A 26,106-nucleotide genomic window follows, 5' to 3' on the forward strand; every position below is an offset into this window, starting at 1 on the left:
AGTAAGTTGTATCATAATAATCATAAAAATTATCAGATAGACAATTATGAAGATAATATCGACACTTGTATGAATCATCGTTGTATTTGTCAATTTTTTCTTGAAGGGCAATTAGCTCATCATCATTCATAGAGGAGTTGTCTACTTTGCTTGGATCCAAATAAATAAGTACTTTACCCTTCCATCTCTTGAAATGAGTACCGTTGAAAAGAAATGACTTGTTGAGATCTCCCACCTTGATATCCGCAGATTTTTCAACTGTAGCCACAATGAATCTCCTTAAAATTGTTGGTGAAGGTATGGAAATCTCGTTCTTTTTAAGGAGATTCACAACTGCAACAAAGTCTTCACTGGTCGAGCAATAATCCTCTTGACTTGTCTCCCCCAGGATACAACAGCCCGATCACGTCGTATGACTCGAACAAATTATGAACAAGTTGTTGAGTCTAAAGCTCCACCAAGATGAACACCTTACTTCAACAAAAGTAAAAAACTCTCTTGTTCTCCTTTCACAACTTTAACCTCACTTTATTGAAACACTCTACAATTATTTTTCACACCAAATTATGGAAGAAAAACTCCTATTTATAGGTGTAGGAATTCTTCTTGAATTAAATTGGAAGAAAGTGGGGTAATAAGTTATGAAATCATGGAGAATATGGGATAATGATTAAATTATTATGTAATTAGTGGTAAAACATGGGAGAAAAGTTACAAAAGAGTTATGGCCATTTTCTATATCATGGAGTAGTGAGAATTATGTCATATTTTATTTAAATAATAAAATGCTATTATACTAACATAAAGTAAAACAATTGATATAATATTCATGAATTTTTTATGATGGTTAGAGCTGTCAATATGGGCGGGATCGGGCTAGCCCAACCCATCCCACGTAGGTTTTAGCAATTGACGGGCTGGGCTGGGCTAGCCCACCATTTTGATGGGCCTTATAATGGTTAGCTCACCCCAGCCCTATGTGGGCTGTGGGCCCCCACGACCCGGCCCATTATTTTTTAAAAATATAATTTTATATTTTTATTTAAGTTCTAACCTAAAAAAGATAAAAATTTAAAAGTTAAAAAAATCTTATTGGAAAAATTTCAAAAAATTTAATAACTTTTTATACTGTTCCAATATATCACAATAAATACTAAAAAAGTAAAAGACATGACTTTATTTCATTCACTAAAAATCAAAACTCAAAACTCAAAACAAATTATTCAAGAGAACGTCCATGACGCGTATGGGATATCCAACATATCATCTTCATCAAACACATTTGAATCCGCTTGTGAGAAGGTTGTCTTAATATCTTCACTTTCATCTACATCTACAATACGTATCCAATATTAATTAGTTAAATATTAAGAATAATTAAATTTTTAAAACTAATTAACGTTTTAAGACTTTGATATTTTAATATGATGAGCTTAATAAACTTTAAGCTTGGGATACCCTTCTTCTTATTTTTTGTGTCATATACTTTTTATATTTTATATATTAATATGTATTTTTATTAGGCTCACGGGCCGGCCCGACCCATCTTCAGTCAAGTCTTACGGGCCACGGACTTACTCGGGTCGGGCTTAAAAATCTCATTTTTAAATGGGTTCCAAAAGTTGTAGTCCAATCCTGTTAAATCACGGGTCAAGCCTATATTGACGGTTCTAATGATGATCAATAATGAAAGATCAATAAAGAGGGGGGAGGGGAGGGGGGTGATAGTCATTTGATTGAAAACATCGAGGCTGGTGTTGGGAAAAAATTGCTGTCAAATTTAATTTTAGCTTATAGCTTACCTAGATAAATTTCTCTCTCTCTTATTATAGCACGAAAAGAAATAATGTAAAAAATGGCAGTTTAAGAAAATTTCAAAAAACTTCCGCTTGAAACATGGAGTATATTTCTCGACTAATTTCCAGTACTGCAAATCATCTCTTTAACGTATTTACAGGGGCAAAATTATTCTATAACCTAGAAATGAACAAGTTTGCTCTTCGTGTGTTATCTTATTTTGTTCTGTTTTTTGTAACAAAATTAACTTATTTTCTTCTAACTTTTCCTTATTGCATGCATATACTTAATCTTTTCAAGCGACTACTTCAAATTAAAGCAAATACAAAACCATAAAGGAAGAAAAGAAAATTGAGAAAAAAAGAAGACATTTCTCTGCATACTATGTTTTAAGCTTGTCTTTCTTCTCTTTTACTGTATTTTCTATTTATATTCTTGAGAGTTAAAAAATTATTTCAACAAATTGAATAAAGGATAACCTCAATTCTGATTTGTCAATATTTAAGTACCATTGTTTCACATGAATGTGATGTGAAATACCTAAAAGATAGAGTTGTAGCGCTCACTGCTTTAAGCTCTGGATATAAATTTCAAATATTACGCAATCTGGCCAAGGAATTTTATGTTTTGGATATGTTAACCTATTAATTTCAATGAATGGACCTTTTCAAACTATTGTTTATATTTTTTATCTCAATTTTTTTTAACGAAATATTTTTGCGTCGGAATTTTAAAACACACTCGATAGAATTTTGAAGCACCAAAACTTTTGAGAATCACCAAAATTTCAGCGTCCTGGCGAGCGAACATTAAAATTCTGACATGAGACTTTTTTGTCATTTCCCCGTGTTAACTAACATCAGATGTCGAGCTTTTTCCTAGGTGTAGCCCATATAAACTGACTAATGTTATAGATAAAACGAGGTTATTGGGCTTTCTTTCGTGAAGCCCGAGTATTATGGGCTTATTATAAAACAGGGAGGCCCTTTATGATCGATGTTTCACAAATATAAACCCTAACATCCTTCTTATTAACTTACAAACCCTTGTTGCAACTCGTAGGAGAGAGACGCACAGGCGCCGCAGTAGCAGCAGAGCCAAAAAATGGAGCCAGCGAGAAATGTGAAGGATGTTTCACCTCACGAGTTCGTGAAAGCTTACGCCGCTCACCTCAAGCGTTCCGGCAAGGTCTATTTCTCTCTATATCATTCTTCTCTCAAATCCACTTCTCTTTGTAAACGATAGATATATCCATTTCTCCGTAGTGTAAAGTTTTCTAGTTTACAAATTTGTCCATTTCTCCGTAGTGTAAAGTTTCTCTAGTTTACAAATTTATCTGATGGAGTATCTTTCTGCTTCTTATTTACGTGTATGCTTTTAATCGGATCATTGATATTCTATCGTGTCTCTATGTTTTATGTGTGGTTTACTTATATACTTCTGGCTAGGATGTCCTTTCAGTGTATTTTCTAGTGTTCGCTAATAAGTATTATAGCTGTAGAAGTTTGATTTGCATAGTAGTCCAATCTATTCATGACCAAGCTGTTATGTCTAGCATAAAAATAACATAACAAGGCCCTCTAATTTGAGAGAACATTTGTCTGCTATATCCCGTTAAAGACCGAAAGCTATTATTTTGGTTTGTACTGGAATCTGTTGCCATATTTTATTCATTTTACATACATTTCGTTTCTATATTGTTTACACTCATATAGAGTATGTAGTCTGAGGTGATAGAATGAGATAGCTTTATGTTAGGTCAAAAGTTGTCTGATATCACAGTTTAAAGCTATTATGTATTATGATCAATTGGGAGAGTGCCTGTCTGCCCTTTTCGATATAGTAGGCTGTCTATTTGACCCCCTCCTTTTGGTTTAGTTTTAGGCAAGCTTGCTGCTGTAATTTGGTTCGGATGTGAGATAAAAAATACAATTGTCTTATTTGTTTGCTGATTATTAAATTTCATTCCATAGATGGAGCTTCCCGAGTGGACTGACATTGTCAAGACTGGTAAACTGAAAGAGCTTGCCCCATACGACCCGGACTGGTACTACATTAGAGCTGGTATGTATTTCCTTTATCTCCTCACGTTGAAGAAGAAATTATGTGACTAAAACATTACTGTTCCTAACTTTTCTTCCATTCTGTTTTGTATTGTATGGACAGCTTCCATGGCAAGGAAGATCTATCTGAGAGGAGGTCTTGGTGTTGGTGGATTCCGAAGAATTTATGGTGGTAACCAGAGGAATGGAAGCCGCCCACGTCATTTCTGCAAGAGCAGTGGTTCAGTTGCTCGCAACATCCTTCAGCAATTGCAGAACATGAACATCATTGACTTTGATCCCAAGGGGTAAGTATTATTGTCACATTCAAATTGCATCTTTCAAATTGTCGGGACGGGTTTCAGTTGCGTAGGAAAAACTCCTGGGATTGACATCTCATTTTTGAAATGTTATTCGAGTGAAATGAGGAATGCAACAGGAGAATAATAGTTGTTTCCCCTGATTTTGGAGTCTTTGCTATTCGAAATTAGCGGATGTAGTTCCCCTAACACCATATTTTGTACTGATGCTTTGTGTGCGGAAACATGAATTTTTATTTTTATCCTTCCATATAACCTGAGAAATAGGCATAAATGAAAAAGGGGGGTTGGAAGGAGTCATCTCTGAGATTAAAGGGTTGAACTGCTACTAATTATCTTTCTGATACTTATAGAAGAATTACTGTTTGATGTTTGTTGCTCTTTTTTTTTTCAGTGGAAGGAGAATCACATCCAATGGCCAGAGAGATCTTGACCAAGTTGCTGGAAGAATTGCTGTTGCCATTTAAGAGAGATGAAAGCAAGCCTTATTATGAATACATGAGTTTCTTCAAACTTATAATTTCAGCTTGGACCAGTAGGGTGTTGAATCAATTTTCTGCATGTTTTGCCCTTTTTTCTTTTATCATGGGATTCTTTTTGCATCAGTATGCTAGTTGTCCTTTCAGTACTTTAAGATGTTACTTGGGCCTGCCCTCTATTTGAGCATAACATTCTTATTTTCGTTAAGGGTGTGTTTTATATGGAGGAAAATATTTTGCTAAAACAGTAAAAACTAATTTTCTTTTTCAAATAGCTAAACTCACTCTATATTTAGTCATGCTGTCAATCTTTATTATTTTGAAAGGATCTGAGTTCTATGCACTGCAAAAGTACAAAAAAAATTCCACTATAAGTCTAATTTAAATTGTGATGGAAATCCAGGTTATTCTACTATAGAAGTATATTTGTAATTGCTTTATAGGTAAATTGATTGTATAAAAGCTTTACATTATTAGTGTAAATAATTTATACTTTATTTGAATTATGTCAAACGTATATTCATATATTACACTGCTCGGACAATTACAATATAAAACTACTTTTCCTGGTTAGAAGATATCAGTGGCCTAGAAGCGAAACGAGAAGAGGTAACACCTGAATGGTATTGTCTAGGTTTCACTCTTTAGACTGATCGTACATGTGCCTATTTTTTTCTTTCTATTGTATTACGGGCCTAAAAGATAACATGAAGTTACACTATGAACCGAAGGCGTGGAGAAATATAGCGTTACTTGCTCTCCCTAAGCTATTTGGCTGTGCACTCAGAAAGCTCAGTGTTGCAATTTGAAAGTCCGCCTATCCTGTCTAATATCGTACTTACACCACACAGTAAATCCCAAATTTTAATATGCGGCATCTTCTACTAATTTCTTCTCCATTAGGTACATAAAATATTTTAATGCCCTCCACTTTCCCCTACTGCCACGCTCACTTTTGCGACTTTGTTTCAAGATCTTTTAATTGGCAAGTCATAACATACACATCTTTGACGTGGTATTTTTTGTAAAATAGCTAAAAATATAGATTTCTCAAAAATATTTATTGGCAATTGGGCAATGGCAAGAAAGCCCACTACCATAATGGCGTGGTATAGCCACTTTTTAAAGTGGTATTTACCTTTTAGCCAGTGTTTTTAATGTTGAGTAAAAATAGTCACTACTCTATTAAAATTGATACGAAAAGTCTTTTTTACCCTTTCTTCATGAATGATGTGTAAATATTAAGGACATGGAGTCCTTAACTTTATGAGTGATGTGTAAAAAATATTAAGGACACCATGACTTTAACATTTACACTGCACATATGAAGTTAATGACACAATGTCCTTAATATTTATACATCACTCATGAAGTTAAGGACACCTTAACATTTACACTATACATATGAAGTTAAGGACATGATGTCCTAAAGTTTAACAACAGAAGTTGCAAATACAACTTAATGATATTATGTCTTTAACATTTACATTGCACACATGAAGTTAAGGACACCATGTCCTTAATATTTACACTGCACATATGAAGTTAAAGACGCCATGTCTTTAATATTTACATTGCACATATAAAGTTAAGGACACGTTGTCCTAAAGTTTAACAACAGAAGTTGCAAATACATTTACACATCACCTATGAAGTTAAGGACATCGTGTCCTTAATATTTACACATCACTCATTAAGTTAAGGACACTATGTCCTTAACATTTACATTGCACACATAAAGTTAAGGACACCATGTCCTTAACATTTACACTGCACATATGAAGTTAAAGACACCATGTCCTTAATATTTATACATCACTCATGAAGTTAAGGACACCATGTCCTTAACATTTACACTATACATATGAAGTTAAGGACATGATGTCCTAAAGTTTAACAATATAAGTTGCAAATACAAGTTAATGATATTATGTCCTTAACATTTACATTACACACATGAAGTTAAGGACTCCATGTCCTTAACATTTACACTGCAAATATGAAGTTAAGGACATGATGTCCTAAAGTTTAACAACAGAAGTTGTAAATACAAGTTAATGATATTATGTCCTTAACATTTACATTACACACATGAAGTTAAGGACACAATGTCCTTAATATTTACACTGCACATATGAAGTTAAGGACATGATGTCCAAAAGTTTAGCAGCAGAAGGTGCAAATAAAGGACACTTTGTCCTAAATATTTACATAACATTCATGAAGTTAAGGACACCATGTCCTTAACATTTACACTGCACATATGAAGCTAAGGACACCATGTCCTTAATATTTATACATCATTCATGAAGTTAATGACACCATGTCCTTAACATTTACACTATACATATGAAGTTAAGGACATGATGTCCTAAAGTTTAACAACAGAAGTTGCAAATACAAGTTAATGATATTATGTCCTTAACATTTATATTACACTAATGAAGTTAAGGACACTATATCCTGAACATTAACACTACACGTATGAAGTTAACGACATGATGTCCTAAAATTTAACAACAGAAGTTGCAAATACAAGTTAATGATATTATGTCCTTAACATTTACACTGCACATGTGAAGTTAATGACATGATGTCCTAAAGGTTATCAGGAGAAGATGCAAATATAACACACTTCGTCCTTAATATTTACACATCACTCATGAAGTTAAGGACACTATGTTCTTAATATTTACAATGAACACATGAAGTTAAAGATACCACGTCCTTAACATTTACACTGCACATATGAAGTTAAGGACATGATGTCCTAAAGTTTAACAAAGGAGGTGCAAATACAAGTTAAGGACATTATGTCTTTAACATTTACATTGAATACATGAAATTAAGGACACCATATCCTTAACATTTACACTATACATATGAAGTTAAGGACATGATATCCTAAAGTTTAAAAACAGAAGTTGCAAATACAACTTAATGATATTATGTCCTTAACATTTACATTGCACACATGAAGTTAAGGACACCATGTCCTTAACATTTACACTGCACATATGAAGTTAAAGACACCATGTCTTTAATATTTACATTGCACATATAAAGTTAAGGACACGTTGTCCTAAAGTTTAACAACAGAAGTTGCAAATACATTTACACATCACCTATGAAGTTAAGGACACCATGTCCTTAATATTTACACATCACTCATGAAGTTAAGGACACTATGTCCTTAACATTTACATTGCACACATAAAGTTAAGGACACCATGTCCTTAACATTTACACTGCACATATAAAGTTAAAGACACCATGTCCTTAATATTTATACATCACTCATGAAGTTAAGGACACCATGTCCTTAACATTTACACTATACATATGAAGATAAAGACATGATGTCCTAAAGTTTAACAACAGAAGTTGCAAATACAAGTTAATGATATTATGTCCTTAACATTTACATTACACACATGAAGTTAAGGATTCCATGTCCTTAACATTTACACTGCAAATATGAAGTTAAGGACATGGTGTCCTAAAGTTTAACAACAGCAGTTTCAAATACAAGTTAATGATATTATATCCTTAACATTTACATTGCACACATGAAGTTAAGGACACAATGTCCTTAATATTTACACTGCACATATGAAGTTAAGGACATGATGTCCAAATGTTTAGCAGCAGAAGGTGCAAATAAAGGACACTTTGTCCTAAATATTTACATAATATTCATGAAGTTAAGGACACCATGTCCTTAACATTTACACTGCACATATGAAGTTAAGGACACCATGTCCTTAATATTTATACATCATTTATGAAGTTAAGGACACCATGTCCTTAACATTTACACTATACATATGAAGTTAAGGACATGATGTCCTAAAGTTTAGTAGCAGAAGGTGCAAATACAGGACACTTTGTCCTAAATATTTACATAACATTCATGAAGTTAAGGACACCATGTCCTTAATATTTACACTGCACATATGAAGTTAAGGACACTATGTCCTTAATATTTATACATCCTTCATGAAGTTAAGGACACAATGTCCTTAATATTTATACTGCACATATGAAGTTAAGGACATGATGTCCTAAAGTTTAGGAGCAGAATGTGCAAATACATGACACTTTGTACTAAATATTTACACAACATTAATAAAGTTAAGGACACCATGTCCTTAATATTTACATAATATCTATGTCTAGCACAAGAGTACTTTTGTCTGACGGGTAAAAATTTATTAAGCATTTATTAAAGAGTAAATATATTTAAAATAGTGACTAAAATATAAAGACATCTCTAATCGGTGACTATACGTGCACTTCCCCTTCGTTAGGATGATCACGGATCAGTAGCGTGTATCCGACGTTTGCTCCAGTATAAATCCGATTGTATAGGGCCCACTCCAATATACACTAGCAGAATGGGCCTTCTTCAATATACACTATGAGAATAAAGAATCGCTCCACGTGTACTGTCTCCGAAGCGTCGCCCCTCCTCTAGATGTAGGAGGAAGACATAAGATCTGTAGAAACTTATAAATTCATAATCATAATTAAGCCGTTGCCTAACGCACTTTAATAACGTTCAACAGAGGAAAAAAAGGAGGAGATAAAACAAGGATTAAATTCTCCATTTGATTAAAGCAAAAGAGCAGAGCAGATTTGGGCTTCGGCTTTTGCATTCTTCGCTCTACTTTGCTTCGATTCTCCATTTTCTCCTTGGCCTAGGGTTTTGCAGCTACTCCTCTGTTATAGAAATAAACAGAGAACGCGACTAATCCCGATCTCTCTTTTAATTTTGTTAAATACGGTAAGATTATTAACTATGTAATGGTTTTGTTGATTTGATTGACTTGTTATTCACGAACTATGATCACGTTGCTTTCTTCGTCCTTCCTTTCAAAATGAGTTTTGACTTTTGAGCCATTTCGTGATTGTCGGTTATAATATCAGTTTAACTAATTATTTTGTTTTGCTTCCATTTCCTAGAGATTTCGTTTGAAAGTTGTTTTATCAAACGATTTAATTCGAGAAGCAAGTACATTGTTCTTTGACTCAATGGGAATGATAGTTGTTTCCCTGTGCAAAAAGTGGCATATGAATACTATATTCTAACTTGTATAACATTTATGCAGTATAATAGTTTTACTTTCTGTTTAATGTTAGGTAAATGTATACTGTATACATGTTCAATTTATTCTTTCCTTAGCTAAAATTAGGTTAACATTAGAAGAATTCAGCCACGGTTTAGTGGGATATTTCTGGGCACTTGTCTGATATAAATTTTATTCTCATATTTGCAGGTTATTTTTGTTTCTTACTGTGTTGATTCGATGGTTTAAGGCCCTTCCAGGATCAAAGTGAATAAGTAGGATTTCAAGGATGAGATGAACTGAAGTATCATCATCTTTAGACAAAGGTTTCGAAGTAGTAAGCTACAATATATGGCATATTAGGGGTAAAACGAAACCCAACGTAGGATACTAACACCAGCTTGGCTTTAGATTGTGGATGTGTTTGTGGAGGAGGTGAATGATGCTGTTATTCGTAGCCTAATGCTTGCCTAGGTTCTTATTTATACTGACATACCTGTATTTGTGTACTAAGTATGGAATTATAGAATTTTAATATGGAAGACTATAGAGAATCAGAGCTTCCACTTCTTAGCTGGATCAGCAAAAATCCTTCTGAGATGGCGGAATCCCCTCTGTTTATTGTCTCCTGTGTCATTGCTGGTTTAGTTGGAATTTTAACTATACTTTACACAGCTTTCCAGTGGAGAAGGAGCACAAATGGTAGTTGGATGAAAGCCATAGCCAGATCAAAGAAAAACCCGAAAACAAGGAATAAGGTCCCTGTGGCTCCTCATACTTGGGCTTTAGAAACTGTTTCTCGAGGGAAAAGTTTAAATTGTTGTGTCTGTTTAAAGTCCATTTCTCCATCTCAGACTCTTGGCCCAATTGTGGCTTCGGAAAGTTTCTTTAATCGTTGCAGCATATGTGGCGCGGCAGCTCATCTGAGTTGCTCATCTAGTGCTCACAAGGATTGCAAATGTGTATCTATGTTTGGATACCCTAATGTGGCACATCAGTGGGCAGTGCGCTGGACAGAGGTAGCTGATCAACCTGATGAATCTTATTTCTGCAGCTACTGTGAAGAGCCATGCAGTAGTTCATTTCTTGGTGGGTCCCCTATATGGTGTTGCCTGTGGTGTCAGCGTCTAGTTCATGTTGATTGTCATGCCAATATGTTCAATGAAACTGGTGATATTTGTGACCTGGGCCCTTTCAGAAGGCTTATTCTATCGCCACTTTATGTGAAAGAGCTTAACAGGACTTCTTCGGGTGGACTGCTGAGTTCTATCACACAAGGGGCCAATGAGATTGCATCTTCAGTACGTGCTACCATAATGAGTCAAAGCAAGAAATACAAACACAGTAATGAGAAACATGGGAGCGGGACCCCTGCAGAGACAAGCAATGGTGATGCTACTGGGGACACAACTGCTGAAAGCACTGCTGATAGTCATCAAGTAAATGGTGATTGTAGAATAGAGGAAAATTGCAATGGCTGTGTAAATAGAGAGGGTGTGGATCAGCAGCAAGACAGTGGTGTGAAAAAGATGATATCTATGCCCAGCTTCCAGAGGAGTTCATCCATTAATCAGAAGGATGAATCTCAATTAATAGTGATAAGGCAGAAATATGAATTGACTGATTTGCCTCCAGATGCCAGGCCTTTGCTAGTTTTTATAAACAAGAAAAGTGGAGCTCAACGAGGAGATTCACTTAGGCAGCGGTTAAGCCTTTTATTAAACCCAGTGCAGGTGAGGTGAAGCTCCTTAGCTACTTACTGTTCTTTTAGCATCCATCTTGTGAATAATTCTTGCTCTCTCTATTTATCTATCAGTAGTGAATCAGTGCTACAATTACATTTTGAGGAATGTTACCATAGTTAATTCACCTGTCCTTTAAATGGCTCCGAGGGCTTGCGCTTGTAGCTGCTAAAAAGATTCTATGAGCCTTATTTTATCTGCCAACATGCTTTTTTTCCCATGCTTTTGAAAGTGTTGTAACACATTCCCTTGGATAATTGTAAATGTACCGCCTAATAATGTTTCATTATCAACGATTGACTTAGGCAGATATCTATCAGGTGGAGGAACAAATATGGTGATAGATAAATACATTATCCCTTTACAGGTTTTCGGTGCGGCGGAGTGCTATCCTTTTTATGCTACTTGATTATATGCCTTATGAACATCATTAAAGATGTCTAGTCTTTTCTGTTTAAAGGCTTTTTTTGTGGTCCAGCTTTTTCAGTAGATTCATGAATGTTTTTGCCAGCAAGCCAATGTGTTGATCTGATTTTCCATGGATATGCTAATAGGTCTTTGAGTTGAGTTCAACCGAAGGGCCCGAAGTTGGTCTGCATCTTTTTAGAAGGGTGCCTCACTTCCGGGTTCTTGTATGTGGAGGTGATGGTACTGTAGGCTGGGTTTTGAATGCCGTAGATAAACAAAACTATGTTTCTCCTCCACCAGTGGCAATACTCCCTGCTGGGACAGGAAATGATTTGGCTCGAGTTCTTTCCTGGGGAGGTGGCTTGGGTTCTGTAGAGAGACAAGGTGGTCTTTGCACACTTTTGCATGATATAGAACAAGCTGCAGTAACTATCCTTGATCGATGGAAAGTTTCTATCTTAGACCAACAGGGCAAGCTGCTTCAAGCCCCGAAGTTCTTGAACAACTACCTTGGTATGGTAACTGTTCTTCTGTGGACGGCAGATGATATATTAAGTTTGCTGTACTGGAGAATGTTATGATCATCATCTCACTTTCCCACTGTTTTTTTCAATTTTAATTTTTTTTTGGTTGCAAATTTTGATGAGTGTTCGTTATTGATGTTCCAGGGGTTGGTTGTGATGCAAAGGTTGCATTAGAAATCCATAATATGAGGGAGGAAAACCCCGAGAAGTTCTACAATCAGGTATGCAGATCATCTTCTATGATCATGTGGAGCATGATAATTGGGTTTGTGAATTTGGTTTGATAAAGAAATAGGTCTGTAGAGTTTAAAGTTTGCTTTTGACTTACCTAATGAAATGCATCATCCGTGTATTCATTCATCTCTTGTTTGTAGGATCGTATGGTATTTTTTTTGGCGTAACTGAGAGTTATCTTCCATGTATGTCTCCTTTCTATTTTATATGCATTTGTGACTGATTTTTTTTTTTGGTTGCAAAAATGCTGCAGTTTATGAACAAAGTTCTTTATGCCAGAGAAGGTGCTAAGAGTATCATGGATCGGACATTTGCAGATTTTCCATGGCAAGTTAGGGTGGAGGTTGATGGTGTTGAGATTGAGGTTCCTGAGGTGGTGACAAAAGGCTTAACTATTCTTGTGGAAAAAACATTTTTGCTTCGAATTATCTACTTTTAGTCATTTGATGTGTGATTCTTACTGCAGTCTATCTTTTAGTAACTCTCATCATTCTTATAGAAGTTGCAATAATACTATCAACTCTCTAGAGATACTAGGAAATATTCTAGTCATTTGATGGTGTTGAGATTGAGGTTCCTGAGGTGGTGACAAAAGGCTTAACTATTCTTGTGGAAAAAACATTTTTGCTTCGAATTATCTACTTTTAGTCATTTGATGTGTGATTCTTACTGCAGTCTATCTTTTAGTAACTCTCATCATTCTTATAGAAGTTGCAATAATACTATCAACTCTCTAGAGATACTAGGAAATATTCTATCACGATAGTCGATAAAAGATGCAAAAGTTTATAAGAAAAATTTGGTGGATAATTCTGTATATTCTTCTTAAAGATGTTTTATCGAGTCATCACGGTCTTGAAACCACCTTCAGCAACTAAAAGATTATTGATCTGTAATGATAAGTTATTACTTTGTGACTTGATCTGCAGGATGCAGAAGGTGTTCTTGTAGCTAATATTGGAAGCTACATGGGTGGAGTAGACTTGTGGCAGAATGAAGATGAAACTTATGACAATCTTGATCCTCAATCCATGCATGACAAGATGCTGGAGGTTGTCAGCATTTCTGGGACCTGGCATCTTGGGAAGCTTCAGGTATATAGGAAACGATTTCTGAGACGTTAATGTAGCAAAAGTAATTTTCATGGTCCTGGAGGCTGTTTCTTTTTTGTTGAGGAAAAATTTCTCGAGTCTTAAAGTAGCTTCATCTCAGCCCTCAGGCAGTTGTCTATGTTGTGTGTTCATATCATTACTGGAGAGACGTTCAGTAATCACATCTGGTGATCCTCTGACAAGAGTTGCTGCAGTTGTATAACTGGAAGAGCACTTTTTGATGGTTATTGGCATGATGTGTCTATTTGATCTTTCAGCTACTTTTGGATTTCACTCTTTTGTGATAAGGTTACTACTCTTGCAAACAGGTGGGGCTTTCGAAAGCTCGGAGGCTTGCACAGGGGCAATTGGTCAAAATTCAACTTTTTGCTGGATTTCCTGTTCAAATAGATGGAGAACCCTGGTATCAGCAACCATGTACATTGACAATAACACATCATGGACAGGTCAATTACACTTGCGTATCCTTTGTTTTTTTCCAAGGGTGTGGAGAGGGGGAGGGAGAATGGGTTTTCACGTTAAATTTATTGAACTAATGCAGAATCTATAATTTGTTCTTGCTGCTGTTACAGGCCTTCATGCTGAAGAGAGCAGCAGAAGAACCTCTAGGTCATGCAGCAGCAATAATTGCTGATGTGCTTGAGAATGCGGAATCCAATCAAGTGATTGATGCGTCACAGAAGCGGGCACTTCTTCAAGAAATGGCCCTTAGACTCTCTTAGACACACATTGATTTATTAGGTTGCAGCAGTTGATAGGAAGTTTTGTATAAAGTCCTCTACCTTTTTGTACAGGTTCTTCCATCTCACATGTAAAATATATGGAAATTAGAAATGTATACAAAGCTAGTCAACATCGAGTGAAGAGGCAAATTTTATGATGGTTGGACCAGTGTCCTCGTGGCCCTACGGTCTAATTTGTGCTCCCTTTGGGCGTGTGTTTATATAGTACCCCACAAACAGTGACTGTAACAATATCCAAACCACCCAGTAGTTGAAGATTATGGGTTGGCCGATGCTTGCAGCTTTTAGCTGTTTGGACCACCGTAGTGGGTTAAGGATAAATGGTGGTGTAGCAGCTTTCTTCTATTGCCTGTTGTTTCGATGAACATCTTACAGGAAGGAGTCATACATAGGGAAAAGAAGGCAAAATACCTTAAAACTCCCCTAAACTTGGCACACATTATTGGTTACATACTTGAACTATCTACGGTCTTTATTACCCCCTATATTTAGTTATCCGATAGCTGTTATCCCCTTGGACGATCTCATCCCAGGAAAGTGGCATGCACTCACCTGCCACGTGAATTTTTCTGTTTGTGGCATTTTTTTGAAAAATGAAATATATTTTTAATAATATTTTTCGAATAAAATTTATAACAAAACTTGGATAACTACATTATTTAGGTTAATTTTTTTATTTGGCTAAAAATAATAAAGTTTTAGTTATTCTTTTTTTGAATTTGACCCGACAATAAAGATTTATACAATTGAAATAAATAGTCAAGGTATCTAAAAAGTTATAAAAAATACATAGTTTGAAATTTATTATTTTGGCTATAATATTTTATATAGCTCTAAATTATGGTGCTCTAATTTTTTTTTTTTTTTTTTACAGATTTTACCACAATTGCAAGTTTATTTTTTTGGCTATACTTTTTTTATTTGGTAAAAAATAATGGAGCTATGGCCAATTTTGTTTTTATTGGTTTGACTCGAAAATAAAAATACACAATTAAAATAAATAGACATTATATTATATATATATATAAAAAAAAGGAAATATACACAACTGGTACTCCATTATTTTTGCTAAAAGTTTTTTATTTGGCTAAAATGATAGAGTTCCTACCACACGTTTTACAAATTCAACCAAAAACAAAAAAAGAAATATGCAGTTGGAACAAATAGACATTATATCTTAGAAGAAATTAAAAATAATAGAAGTTAGAGTAAAGTCCACATTGTATGTTAAGATGAAGCAAGAAGAAATACATAGTTGTAACAAATAAATCATTATATATGACTATATGACAATTAAAAGTTAAAAAATAACCTATTTGAAAGGTGATTTTTCAATTTTTCTTCACTCCCACACGTTTAAAAAAGAGTGCACCCACACTCTTTGCCATAGCAATGTTAAGGGGGTAATGGCTCTCAAAAGGCCAAGTTGAGGGGGGTAATTAAGACCACGAATAGTTTAGGGTTGTAACTAATAATTTGTGCCAAGTTTATGATTTTTTTAAGCTATTTTTCCGAAAAAGAATCATTTCTGCCTGTGAGTAGCAAGTTTGAACGTGCTTCTCAAAGACAACATTTCGTTGCTCTTCACGCTGTAATTCTTGAAGCTCTTCTATAACAAAATAGGAGATTGTTTCCTCAGTTTTTATCTTCAATCCAAGTTTTATCTTACGTCTCGAGTGATACAAAGTTCCATTTCTTTTATTTGGAGTTGGCTGATTTGTTTTTATTATTTTTAACTGTGCGAGATTGATGCCCTTGTTGACAACATTGGGCCTCAGTCAAAATAATATTTGTTTTGTAGACATATCCGACCCAATTATATTAATGACCCTATTGTATTTTCATTTGTATGGTAAAGATATATGTAACTAGAACCTTCTGAAAATAAATGACAATTCATTTTTTCCTTTTTCAGATATTTTCACATGCTACTCTCTCTTTCTCTCTCAAATTAGGGTTCTTACTCATTTCATTTATTTCACAATTATGGGCTGATTTCTGCACATTAACATGGTATCAGAGCCTAGAATCGGTTGATTCTAGCTCCGCTCTATCGATCGATAGTAGATTTACGAAGTTTTGTGGTAATCTCCGCAATAAATTTTCTCTATGTTTGATTTTTTTCAGTGGAATTTTGTGCGATTTAGCTTCAATACAACTTCTGGTTGTTTTACGATGTTTTAGCGGGGAATTTCTCCAGAACTTTGTGTGGTGATTTCTGGTGGTTCGCGGTCTAATAATTGGACAATTGTTGCCGTGATTTTGGGTTAATTTTCAAGGCCTTACTTCTTTAGGTTGCAAGGAAGGACGGTAATACCTTCTATTAATTCTCTTCACGTTCAGTATTGACAAAATTCTGTCAGTCATCTGCATTTTGTGAAACATACCTAATTAGGGTTTTCTCATGGATAGTCCTGAAATTAGTTCATCCTCTACTGCTGATGGATTTGATGACTTTACTGTTCCCCCTTACCATCCATTTTATGCCCATCCCCCGGATAGTCCAGGTACTCATCTAGTATCCCCACCTTTTGATGGTAGTAATTTTGTTATTTGGCGTAAAAACATAATGACTGCACTTTCTTCTAAAAACAAGTTAGGACTTATAACTGGTAGAGTCCCAAAACCTCAATTCCATTCCCCATACTATCAATTCTGGGAACGATGCAATGTGTTACACCATGTGCGTCTCAAGGTGACGTAATAAATATGAAACTTGTTAATCATTATTTAAATGATTTTAAAGTCATAATTTGGCTATATATGATGTTTGGATAGAAAATATGAAGTTTGGAAAAAATCGGATTAAAGTTGCAGAAAAACCGACTAAGGATTTGCCTTGTAACCGAGCTTTTTGAGAAATAAATTTCGTGTGCTATATGAGGTATTTTTGGGACATATTATATACCAAATTTAAGGTCTTGGAATTTAGTTTCCAATTCTCTTAACCGTTTATTCATACAACACTCGGATAAAAAGTTATAAGTATTGGAAGAAGGACCAATGCTAGAGTGCCAAGTAGCATCTTTTGACTTTTCAAACAAAATGGATATTTATATCTTTATCTCGTTTCTTTCTTCAATTTTTTTAGAACACACAACCAAATAAGACCCCTAACTTTACTATTAAGCTCTCTGCAAGAGCTTCAAACAAGATTATCATCCCGGGCACGGAATCAAGAAGTGATAACATTAAAACGATCCCTACGACGTAAGTATTGCTATATCGCCTCTCTTTTTCTTTGTAGTTTGAGTTTTGGAAGGTACTTCATAGTTAATAAAACATGTACTTTCTATATTTAAGTGTTTAAATATCAAGGAAGGTTGGTAAATTCATTTTCTAATAGTTAAAAATCACGGAACGGTGATCGGAAGCCGTGAGTTCGAGTTATTCACTTGTAGCGGACTATTTTGTGAATTATTTTGTATTGTTATTGGGCTGCATGTTTTACTACTATTTTGTGGAGTTTTGTAGGAGTAAGGTTGTGGAGAAACACTACATAAATGCAGGGTGGTGGGATGGTCGTTCGTCGTAACATTTTCGGGCCGTTTGACACTATTACGGTGGTTGTTTTGTGTATGAAGAGATTGGGGTGTGTTGGGATATTTTGTAGTATTTTGTGGTATATATAAGGTTGGAAAATAATGTATACATGTTGATATTATTGTGTTTGGTATTATATTGAATTTGAAGGAAGTAAGGATTATAGGGGAGATGCTGCCCGTTTTAATACAAAATAAGCTTGTCGTTCGTTGTACGATACTTGTACCTTTCGTAACTTAATGATAGTATTATTATTGTTGTTGTAGATTAAGGTACGAAGAGGCGAGTTCAACTTGGTGATTGGAAATATTATGATAAGGTATGTTAAGGCTATCCATTCTTTCCTTTTGGCATGATCCATACGATACAAACGAAACGAACAAATGCACAACTTTCATAAATGACTCTATTCATAGAAGTACTAGAAGTGCCTATGTTCTTGATTCCCCATGTGTCCTATTATTCTATCATCTGTTCACGGGTCTCAGAAAATACATAAGTTGATAAAGTTGATTTCATGATATTAATCGAAGGCATATTAATTTTATGACATACCGAAAGATCTTACGAGCGTACTTCTTATGCATTTCATTCATTTATACATGTACATTGACCCATGACCAGATGGCGTTATATACGTGTATATTATATGTATATGGGATATGAGATATGAAAAAAGGTTACGGCGTTATATACGCACCACCACCTGATCAGCTGATATACGTTGATGATTTTGCCCACAATGAATGAGATGATATGATGGGATTCCCTCAGAGGCTTGATGATATTATGTACGCATATACTTATGCATGGTATGGCATTTATACGCACATGCATGACATTATAAATATTTTCATAATTCACAGAGCTATTCAGACTTACAGGTTGAGTTCCTCACTCCATGTTTCTTTCATGCCTTACATACTCAGTACTTTATTTGTACCGCCGTCCCTTTTACATGGGGACGCTGCGTTTCATGCCCGCAGGTCCCGATAGACAGGTTGAGAGTTCTCATAGTAGGCTATCAACTCAGCAGAAAGTGTTTGTGCACTCCACTTGCTCCGGAGTTGCCTATTTGGTCAGTATGATTTGAATATGTATTGATTGGTATGACGGGGCCCTGTCCAGACCTTTATGACATTTATGTACTCTTAGAGGCTTGTAGACAGATGACATGTATATGGATACTTGTATGGCCTTATCGGCCTTATAGTCTCGTATGTCACATGTATAAGTTTCTATATCATGTTGGGTCATCCTATGTCTAGTATTCCCTTATGTTTTATTCTAGTTATCTTATGACAATCTTTCCGGTTCATTTACCCATGATAGTATGATAAGAATGATACGTTACATTGGTACTCGGTTGAGTTAGGCATAGGGTACCCGTCGCGACCCTACGGTTTGGGTCGTGACACAATGACATGGTCATTACATGGATAACAAACTCACTATCTAGGGATATAACCAATAGCATGATGTGTTTTGATACTGCTAATGATATGTGGGTTGATATTAATGAAAGATTTGGTACCTCAAATGTATTTAGAGGGAAGTTAGTACTACTTCCTAGGGGTCTTTGGACATTGCCACTTATTTCACTAAACTAAGGGGTCCTTGGGATGAACTTAGTATTGCATATGTAGGACCCGTTTGCTCTTGTGGAGCTTTGCCTAAATTCATTGAAGAACAAAAAATTTACCAAATCCTTAGTGGGTTAGATGAGTCCTACTCTACATGCAAAATCAATATCCCGATAATGCCATTTCTCCACTCTTTGAGCAAAGCTTATTCAATGCTTCAACATGATGAGAAGAAAAAGGAGACCTCTGCTCCTCTTCTTAGCTTCTCTAATGATTCTGCTTCATTTTATGCTTCAACTGGACATATGAATAATCATAGAGTTTTCCATCAGAGGGTACAATTTGACTCAAAAGGGGTTCTACTTCCACGTCAAGTCTTTCTTGTAAGCAATGTAAGAAACTTGGGTACACTATTGATAAGTTCTACAAGATCCATGGTTTTCCTCCAGACTTCAAATTTACCAAGAATAAGAGGTCTGGTGCATGTGTTCAGCCTGAAAGTCATATTCCAGAATCTGTTTCTTCCAACCATAGTTCTTCTGAAGTTTCTGGTCATAGGTTCAGTAAAGAACAATATCAACATCTTATGAATTTGTTCCAACAGGTTCACACCTCTCATGTCTTCCACCATGAGCATAATGCTGTTGACAATATTGGTTTTACAAATTTTGCAGGTGTGTATAACCACCTTGAAGTACATTCTACTTCTTTTCATGCATGTGCAGTTTCAACTTTAGGTTTAAATCCTTGGATCATAGATTCTGGTGCCAACAATCACATGACACCATATAAACATCTTCTCCACAGTCTTCAACCATTAGTTTCCTCTTTTTGATAAATTTACCAAATGAATATAAAGTTAAAGTTATATCTACTGGATATTTAGTTCTTAGAGCAGATATGATATTACATAATGTTCTTTTAGTTCCATCCTTCTTTTTTAACTTGATTTCTGTGCACAAATTGCTTCTTTAGTTTAATTGTCTTGCAGTCTTCAACATTTCTATTTGCATTTTACAGGGCTCTTCTCTGAGGAGGCCTCTGGAAATTGGTAAGGCTGCAAATGGGTTGTACTTATTGCATTCAGCTGATCCACAACTTCCTACTCTTGTTACTTGTTATGTTTCTAATTCTATTCATAGTATTATTTCTGCTGTTGTTTTCAATTCTCCTGAACATTCTGTAACTCATAGTTCCACTTGTAATCCACATGTTGTTGCTAATAAAAGTGATTTGTTTTGGAATCAAAGGTTGGGTCTTATTCCATTTACTAGAATGAAATCTATTTCTTTCTTGTCTGATAAAATTTCATCTAAACAACCATTTTTGTGCATTGTTTGTCCTATGGCTAGACAACATAGACTGCATTTTTATGATAGTACTATACATTCCTATGTTCCCTTCTAACTTGTTCACATTGATATTTGGGGTCCTTACAATACTTTAACTTACAGTGGTTTTTGATATTTTCTGACTTAGTTGATGAGTTTACTAGAGTGACTTGGACTCATCTTTTATCTTGTAAGAGTAATGCTCTTTCAATACTTAAAGCTTTCCTCCAAATGGTCAAAGTGCAATTCTAGTCTATTGCTCAGTGTTTCAGGTCTAATAATGCATCCTTCCCATCCTTGTCTTCCAGCCCCTGAAGTTAGAAATCTGGCAGAACTGTTAATCCTCAAGTATGTCTTAAAGATTATGTTTGCACCTCTATCATCCCTTCTCCTCTTCCTGCTTCTTTATCCACTAAGGTGTCTAATGTTGATTTGCATATGCATGAACCTCAATTTTATCAACAAGTTATTTCTAATCCTGCTTGGCAAGAGGCTATGATCTAAATATTTCAGGCCCTTGATGTAAATCAGACTTGGGATATTGTTCCCCTTCCTCCTCATAAGAAGCCAATACCTTGTAAATGGGTATATATATAAAAGATAAACTGAAGTCGGATGGCACTATTGAAATATATAAAGTAAGATTAGTGATTAGAGGGGATACCCAGAAAGAAAGGATAGACTATACTGAAATATTTTCACTAGTTGCCAGACTCACCACAATCATATTTTTACTTACCTTGATTGGTAAGAGAGGGTGGATTGTTTTCCAGCTGGGCGTCAATAATGCTTTCTTACATGGTGACCTCCATGAAGAGGTTTATATGAAGATTCCTCCTGATCTTGTGGTATCTGAATCTTCCTCTTCCTCTCCCTTGGTTTGCAAACTCAAAAAATCACTTTATGGACTTAAGAAAGCATCCAGATAATGGTTCGCTAAATTGTTTGAGTCTTTGGTCTCCAAGGGTTATGCATCTAGTAAGAATGACTACTCTCTCTTCACTAAGACTTATGGATCCTCCTTGGTGATGATTGTTGTTTATATAGATGATATTTTGTTGGCCGGTGATGATGTGAGTGAATTGAATTCTCTGAAAACTTTTCTGGATGACACTTTCAAGATAAAGGATCTTGGAACTGTTCATTACTTCCTAGGTTTAGAAGTCATTCCTCATCAGCAGGGTTATCTTATGAGCCAATAAAAGTACACCTCTAACCTCCTAGCTGAATTTCATTATGAAAATTTCACTTTTGTTTCCACCCCTTTGGATCCCAGTGTGAAATTGGTTGCTGATATGGGTGACCCCATTTCTGATCCTAGCACTTATAATGAGGTTGGTTGACAAGCTCAATTTTCTTCAATATAACAGGCTTGACATCTCATTTTCAGTCCAGCATCTCAATCAATTCTTACAGACTCCACATGTTGCTCATATGCTAGCAAATCTTCATGTCCTGAGATATCTAATGAATGACCCTATCCAAGGTCTTCTCTTATCTGCCAGCTTTGATTTCTCTCTTCTAGCCTATTCAGATTCAGATTGGGCTGCTTGGATTGCTTGTGCTTTTCTCCAAAAGATTCATAACGGGTTGTTACATCACCTTGGGGGCAGTCCTATTTTCTGGAAGAGTTAGAAGCAGTCTATTGTAGCACTTTCTTCAGCTGAAGCTGAATATCGAGCTTTGAGAATGGCTGTGACTGAGATTTCTTTGCTGGTCTGCTTGTTTGGTGATCTTGGCTTGCGTATTTCTGGACCTATTTTCCTCTTTTGTGACAACCAAACAACTTTACATATTGCCAAAAATCCTGTATTTCATGAACGCACGAAGCATATTGAAGTTGATTGTCATTTTGTATGTGATAGTCTACATTCAGGTTTGATTTCCTTGTTGTTTGGCCCCAATTTTGCTGAGCTTGCATACATGCTGACCAAGCATCTACCTGGACCTCTACATCCTCACTTCCTGTGCAAGCTTGGAGTGTCTACACCCTCCAGCTTCGGGGGGGGGGGGGAGGGGGAAGTAGTTTGCAACATTGGGCCTCAGTCAAAATAGTATTTGGTTTGTAGATATACCCGGCCCAATTGTATTGATGGCCCAATTGTATTTTCATTTGTATGGTAAATATATATATATAACTAGATTCTTCTGAAAATAAATGACAATTCATTTCTCCTCTTTTCAGATATTTTCACACGCTGCTTTCTCTCTCTCTCTCTCAAATTAGGGTTCTTACTCATTTTATTTCTTTCACAATTATTGGTTGATTTCTGCACAATAACAGAAACTTCTTCAGATATACAAAACGAAAGGTGAAGATACAAAACAGAACGTACACATTTCTCATTTTTTACTCCTCTGCGTAAACTTGTTCTCTATTTTAAAATAGACAATGTAAAAATCGATGTAATACTTTGCATCTGATCATAACAAATATCAAGTTATCTGTTTCGTAACACTCTTAACATTTGTAAAAAGTCAAAATAAAGTAGAATTATAAATAGTACAATTTTAAATAAAATAGCCAATTAGTTGACATTTATTCAATTTTACTACTTTTACATTTGATTCACGATTGACTTGATTTTAAAAATCGCGGAAACTAATGCCAAATACGTATTAAACCAATATAAGAATAGTATATAATAAGTTTCAACTAATTTACCAAGAAGATGGCATAATTTTGACCATTTGCACATGACCGCCATGGCTTGTTCTTGAAAGCTAAAGCATTTGCCAGATGCAGCCGTTTCTTGTACTTCTCGTTTTGCTTCTTTTTATATATTTGACCAATTTATAAATTATAATATTTTTTTCATTTATTTTTATTACTAAAAATAATTGGTACATACATTCTTACAAACGTCTATCACACACTCAACTTGTCAACTAGACTCCATCCAGTGTTCGAATAACTTGATTCCAAGAAAGGCTGTGGAGCTTTTATAATTCATCACGCCATAGAAATGTTTTTAAAAAAAAGGAAAAAAAAAGAGTAAAGCTTGAGAAAGGATAAATTGCAAGTTTATATATGCAATCATCATCATTTAACACACGCCCATATGATTTTACCTATTTAAAATTCAATATTTCTTGGAATATCTCTCATGAGTTGTCATTAATAATTACGTACAATGGCAAACAAAAAACCTGATTTTATATGGAGAAATCTCATAAGTATCAGATTTTCAGATCCCAAGGTGACAAATGTAGTTAAGGTCATGAGATCCTCAATTTTGCCAACAGAGTGATTCCTGGTTAAACGATTTCATTCCCTAAACTATCAAAAAAATTAATTACTACATAACAATCGAGGTCTGTGACGTAACCTGGCCACATATCTTTCCGGCTAAGGAATGGAAAACCTTTCTCCTATTACGTGAATTCAATTTTCTTTTCATCCGGAAAAACCCATCTTTTTTTCAATAATATTTTTGTCATTTGATCCAATAGCGTTCCGTTAGATAGGAACAGATTTGATAAATACTGATAACTCTCGGATAGAGTATTAGAACGGTCATTCCGTTCATTTTTACATGTCTAGTATTCTAAAAATAAATTTTACTTTTACTTGTCACTTTAGCATATCAAGAGGAGACAATTTTTTTTTTCCTGTTATACTCACAGTATTGATTACTCAGTTCAAACAAATCCATAAAAAACATGCATCAATTAATATGGGTACCATATTAAATTATGCACATTATTTATTATTTTTCAAGAGGTATGCAAAATTCATAGTGAACAAGTAAAAGTGAACGGATGAAGTAATCATTAAGCTTCCAGAATAATTTTTAAGCATTTATACTGATTGCCTTCCCCAAAATTCGTTGTATATACATAAGAAAATAGTAGAAGTTATTTAGAGTAACAAATTTAATATCTTTAGTACGTTACCGGTTAAATATCTTTGAAGGTGTTATGTAATATGTCTAGACACCATGAATTGCTACTTTAATCGGTGTATGTTTTTACAATTTTAAGAATATATGAAGCATTTTCATCGTTTACTCCTACTGGAAAATAAATTATTTTCTATTTGTTAAGTACTAAATACAAATCAAGAAATGGAAGGCTATTTCCTCTTCGTTTTTCTATAAAAGTGCATGTATCTCTTTAGACTGAATTGATCACCGATCTAAGCAAAACTTCTACTCTTTTTTTTTTTTTAATCAAAATTTTCAAAACCATAAGAAGAAACAACAGGAAATATAATTAGAATTGGAACAAATAAATCATTATATTTGATTATGTGACAATTAATATTTTAAAAATATCCTATTTGAAAGCTAATTTTTTAATTTCTCTTCCATCCCACCTAAAAGAGAGTGTATTCACGCTCTTTGCCACATCAACATCTAGGAGAGTCAAGATTATTAAAGACCACGTATAATTTAAGAATGAACTAAACAAAAGTTGTCAGTACAGAGGGGTCCCGAACATTTCTGCTAATAATAAACTCCTAAATAAAATAATCCAGGCTTTCCTTCCACACTCCAAAAGAAAAAGACTAAGCAAAATAAATTTGTCTCTCACCGTCCATAAGTAGTGAAGTTAAAGCTTGTGTACCACCTTTTCATTTTGTTGCTGAAGAGGCCATTTTTCAGGTACCCAACACGTTAGATCTCAAGCTCTGTTGCCTTCAAAGCAAGCTTTCTAATAAGTACTTCTTGTTTTTTTCCTCTAACCATAATGTATTAAACTATTAATACATGCTCTTAGCTGTAATTAATCTTTCTTTAATCTCACTCAATGCCCTTCGAACAAACGCAACACGTTCTTTCTGAACTTTCTTTTTCTTCTTCTCTTTCTGTTACTGTACCAGTCAAAAACAATTTTCTTGTTGGGTTACAACCTCATTTTCACATGAAAATTGCACCTCTAGTTAAATTGGTTCACTTTGCAACAAAATAATAATTATAAAAAAAAAAGAAGGTTTTTCCACACCTTGTGATACTGTTTTGTTCAAAATCCATTCTTGTAAAATTTAGGTTGGAGTTAAAGATCAATCTACTTGGTAAAAAATATGTCCTTTTTTCTTTTGGTAAATGGATTTTCCTTGTGATCATAAACCAAGACTCTTCTTCTTTTTGCTTGTTTAAAACCCCTTTCCAATTTATTTTACCTTTTTCCACATTTTAATGGGTCACGGTAGTACTTTTGTGGAGGTGTAGCCACG

At 34.9% G+C, this 26,106-nt stretch overlaps 2 protein-coding genes across 2 annotated transcripts; both read left to right on the top strand.

Annotated features, from left to right (window-relative positions):
• Positions 1–2,825: 2,825 nt before the first annotated feature.
• LOC107804353 (small ribosomal subunit protein eS19x) lies at positions 2,826–4,910 on the top strand. The gene is made up of 4 exons (XM_016628244.2): positions 2,826–2,985; positions 3,771–3,861; positions 3,964–4,147; positions 4,554–4,910. The coding sequence occupies exons 1-4, from the start codon at positions 2,902–2,904 to the stop codon at positions 4,624–4,626; spliced, it is 432 nt and encodes a 143-aa protein (XP_016483730.1). The 5' UTR covers positions 2,826–2,901; the 3' UTR covers positions 4,627–4,910.
• Positions 4,911–9,050: 4,140 nt separating this feature from the next.
• Positions 9,051–14,607, top strand: LOC107804352 (diacylglycerol kinase 1). The gene is made up of 8 exons (XM_016628243.2): positions 9,051–9,424; positions 9,918–11,440; positions 12,004–12,370; positions 12,526–12,602; positions 12,869–12,988; positions 13,545–13,709; positions 14,036–14,173; positions 14,300–14,607. Exons 2-8 carry the CDS (start codon positions 10,244–10,246, stop codon positions 14,447–14,449), a joined length of 2,214 nt encoding a protein of 737 aa, XP_016483729.1. The 5' UTR covers positions 9,051–9,424; positions 9,918–10,243; the 3' UTR covers positions 14,450–14,607.
• Positions 14,608–26,106: the final 11,499 nt, after the last annotated feature.

Source organism: Nicotiana tabacum, chromosome 4, assembly GCF_000715075.1.
Source record: "Nicotiana tabacum cultivar K326 chromosome 4, ASM71507v2, whole genome shotgun sequence".
NCBI classification, from domain to species: domain Eukaryota; kingdom Viridiplantae; phylum Streptophyta; class Magnoliopsida; order Solanales; family Solanaceae; genus Nicotiana; species Nicotiana tabacum.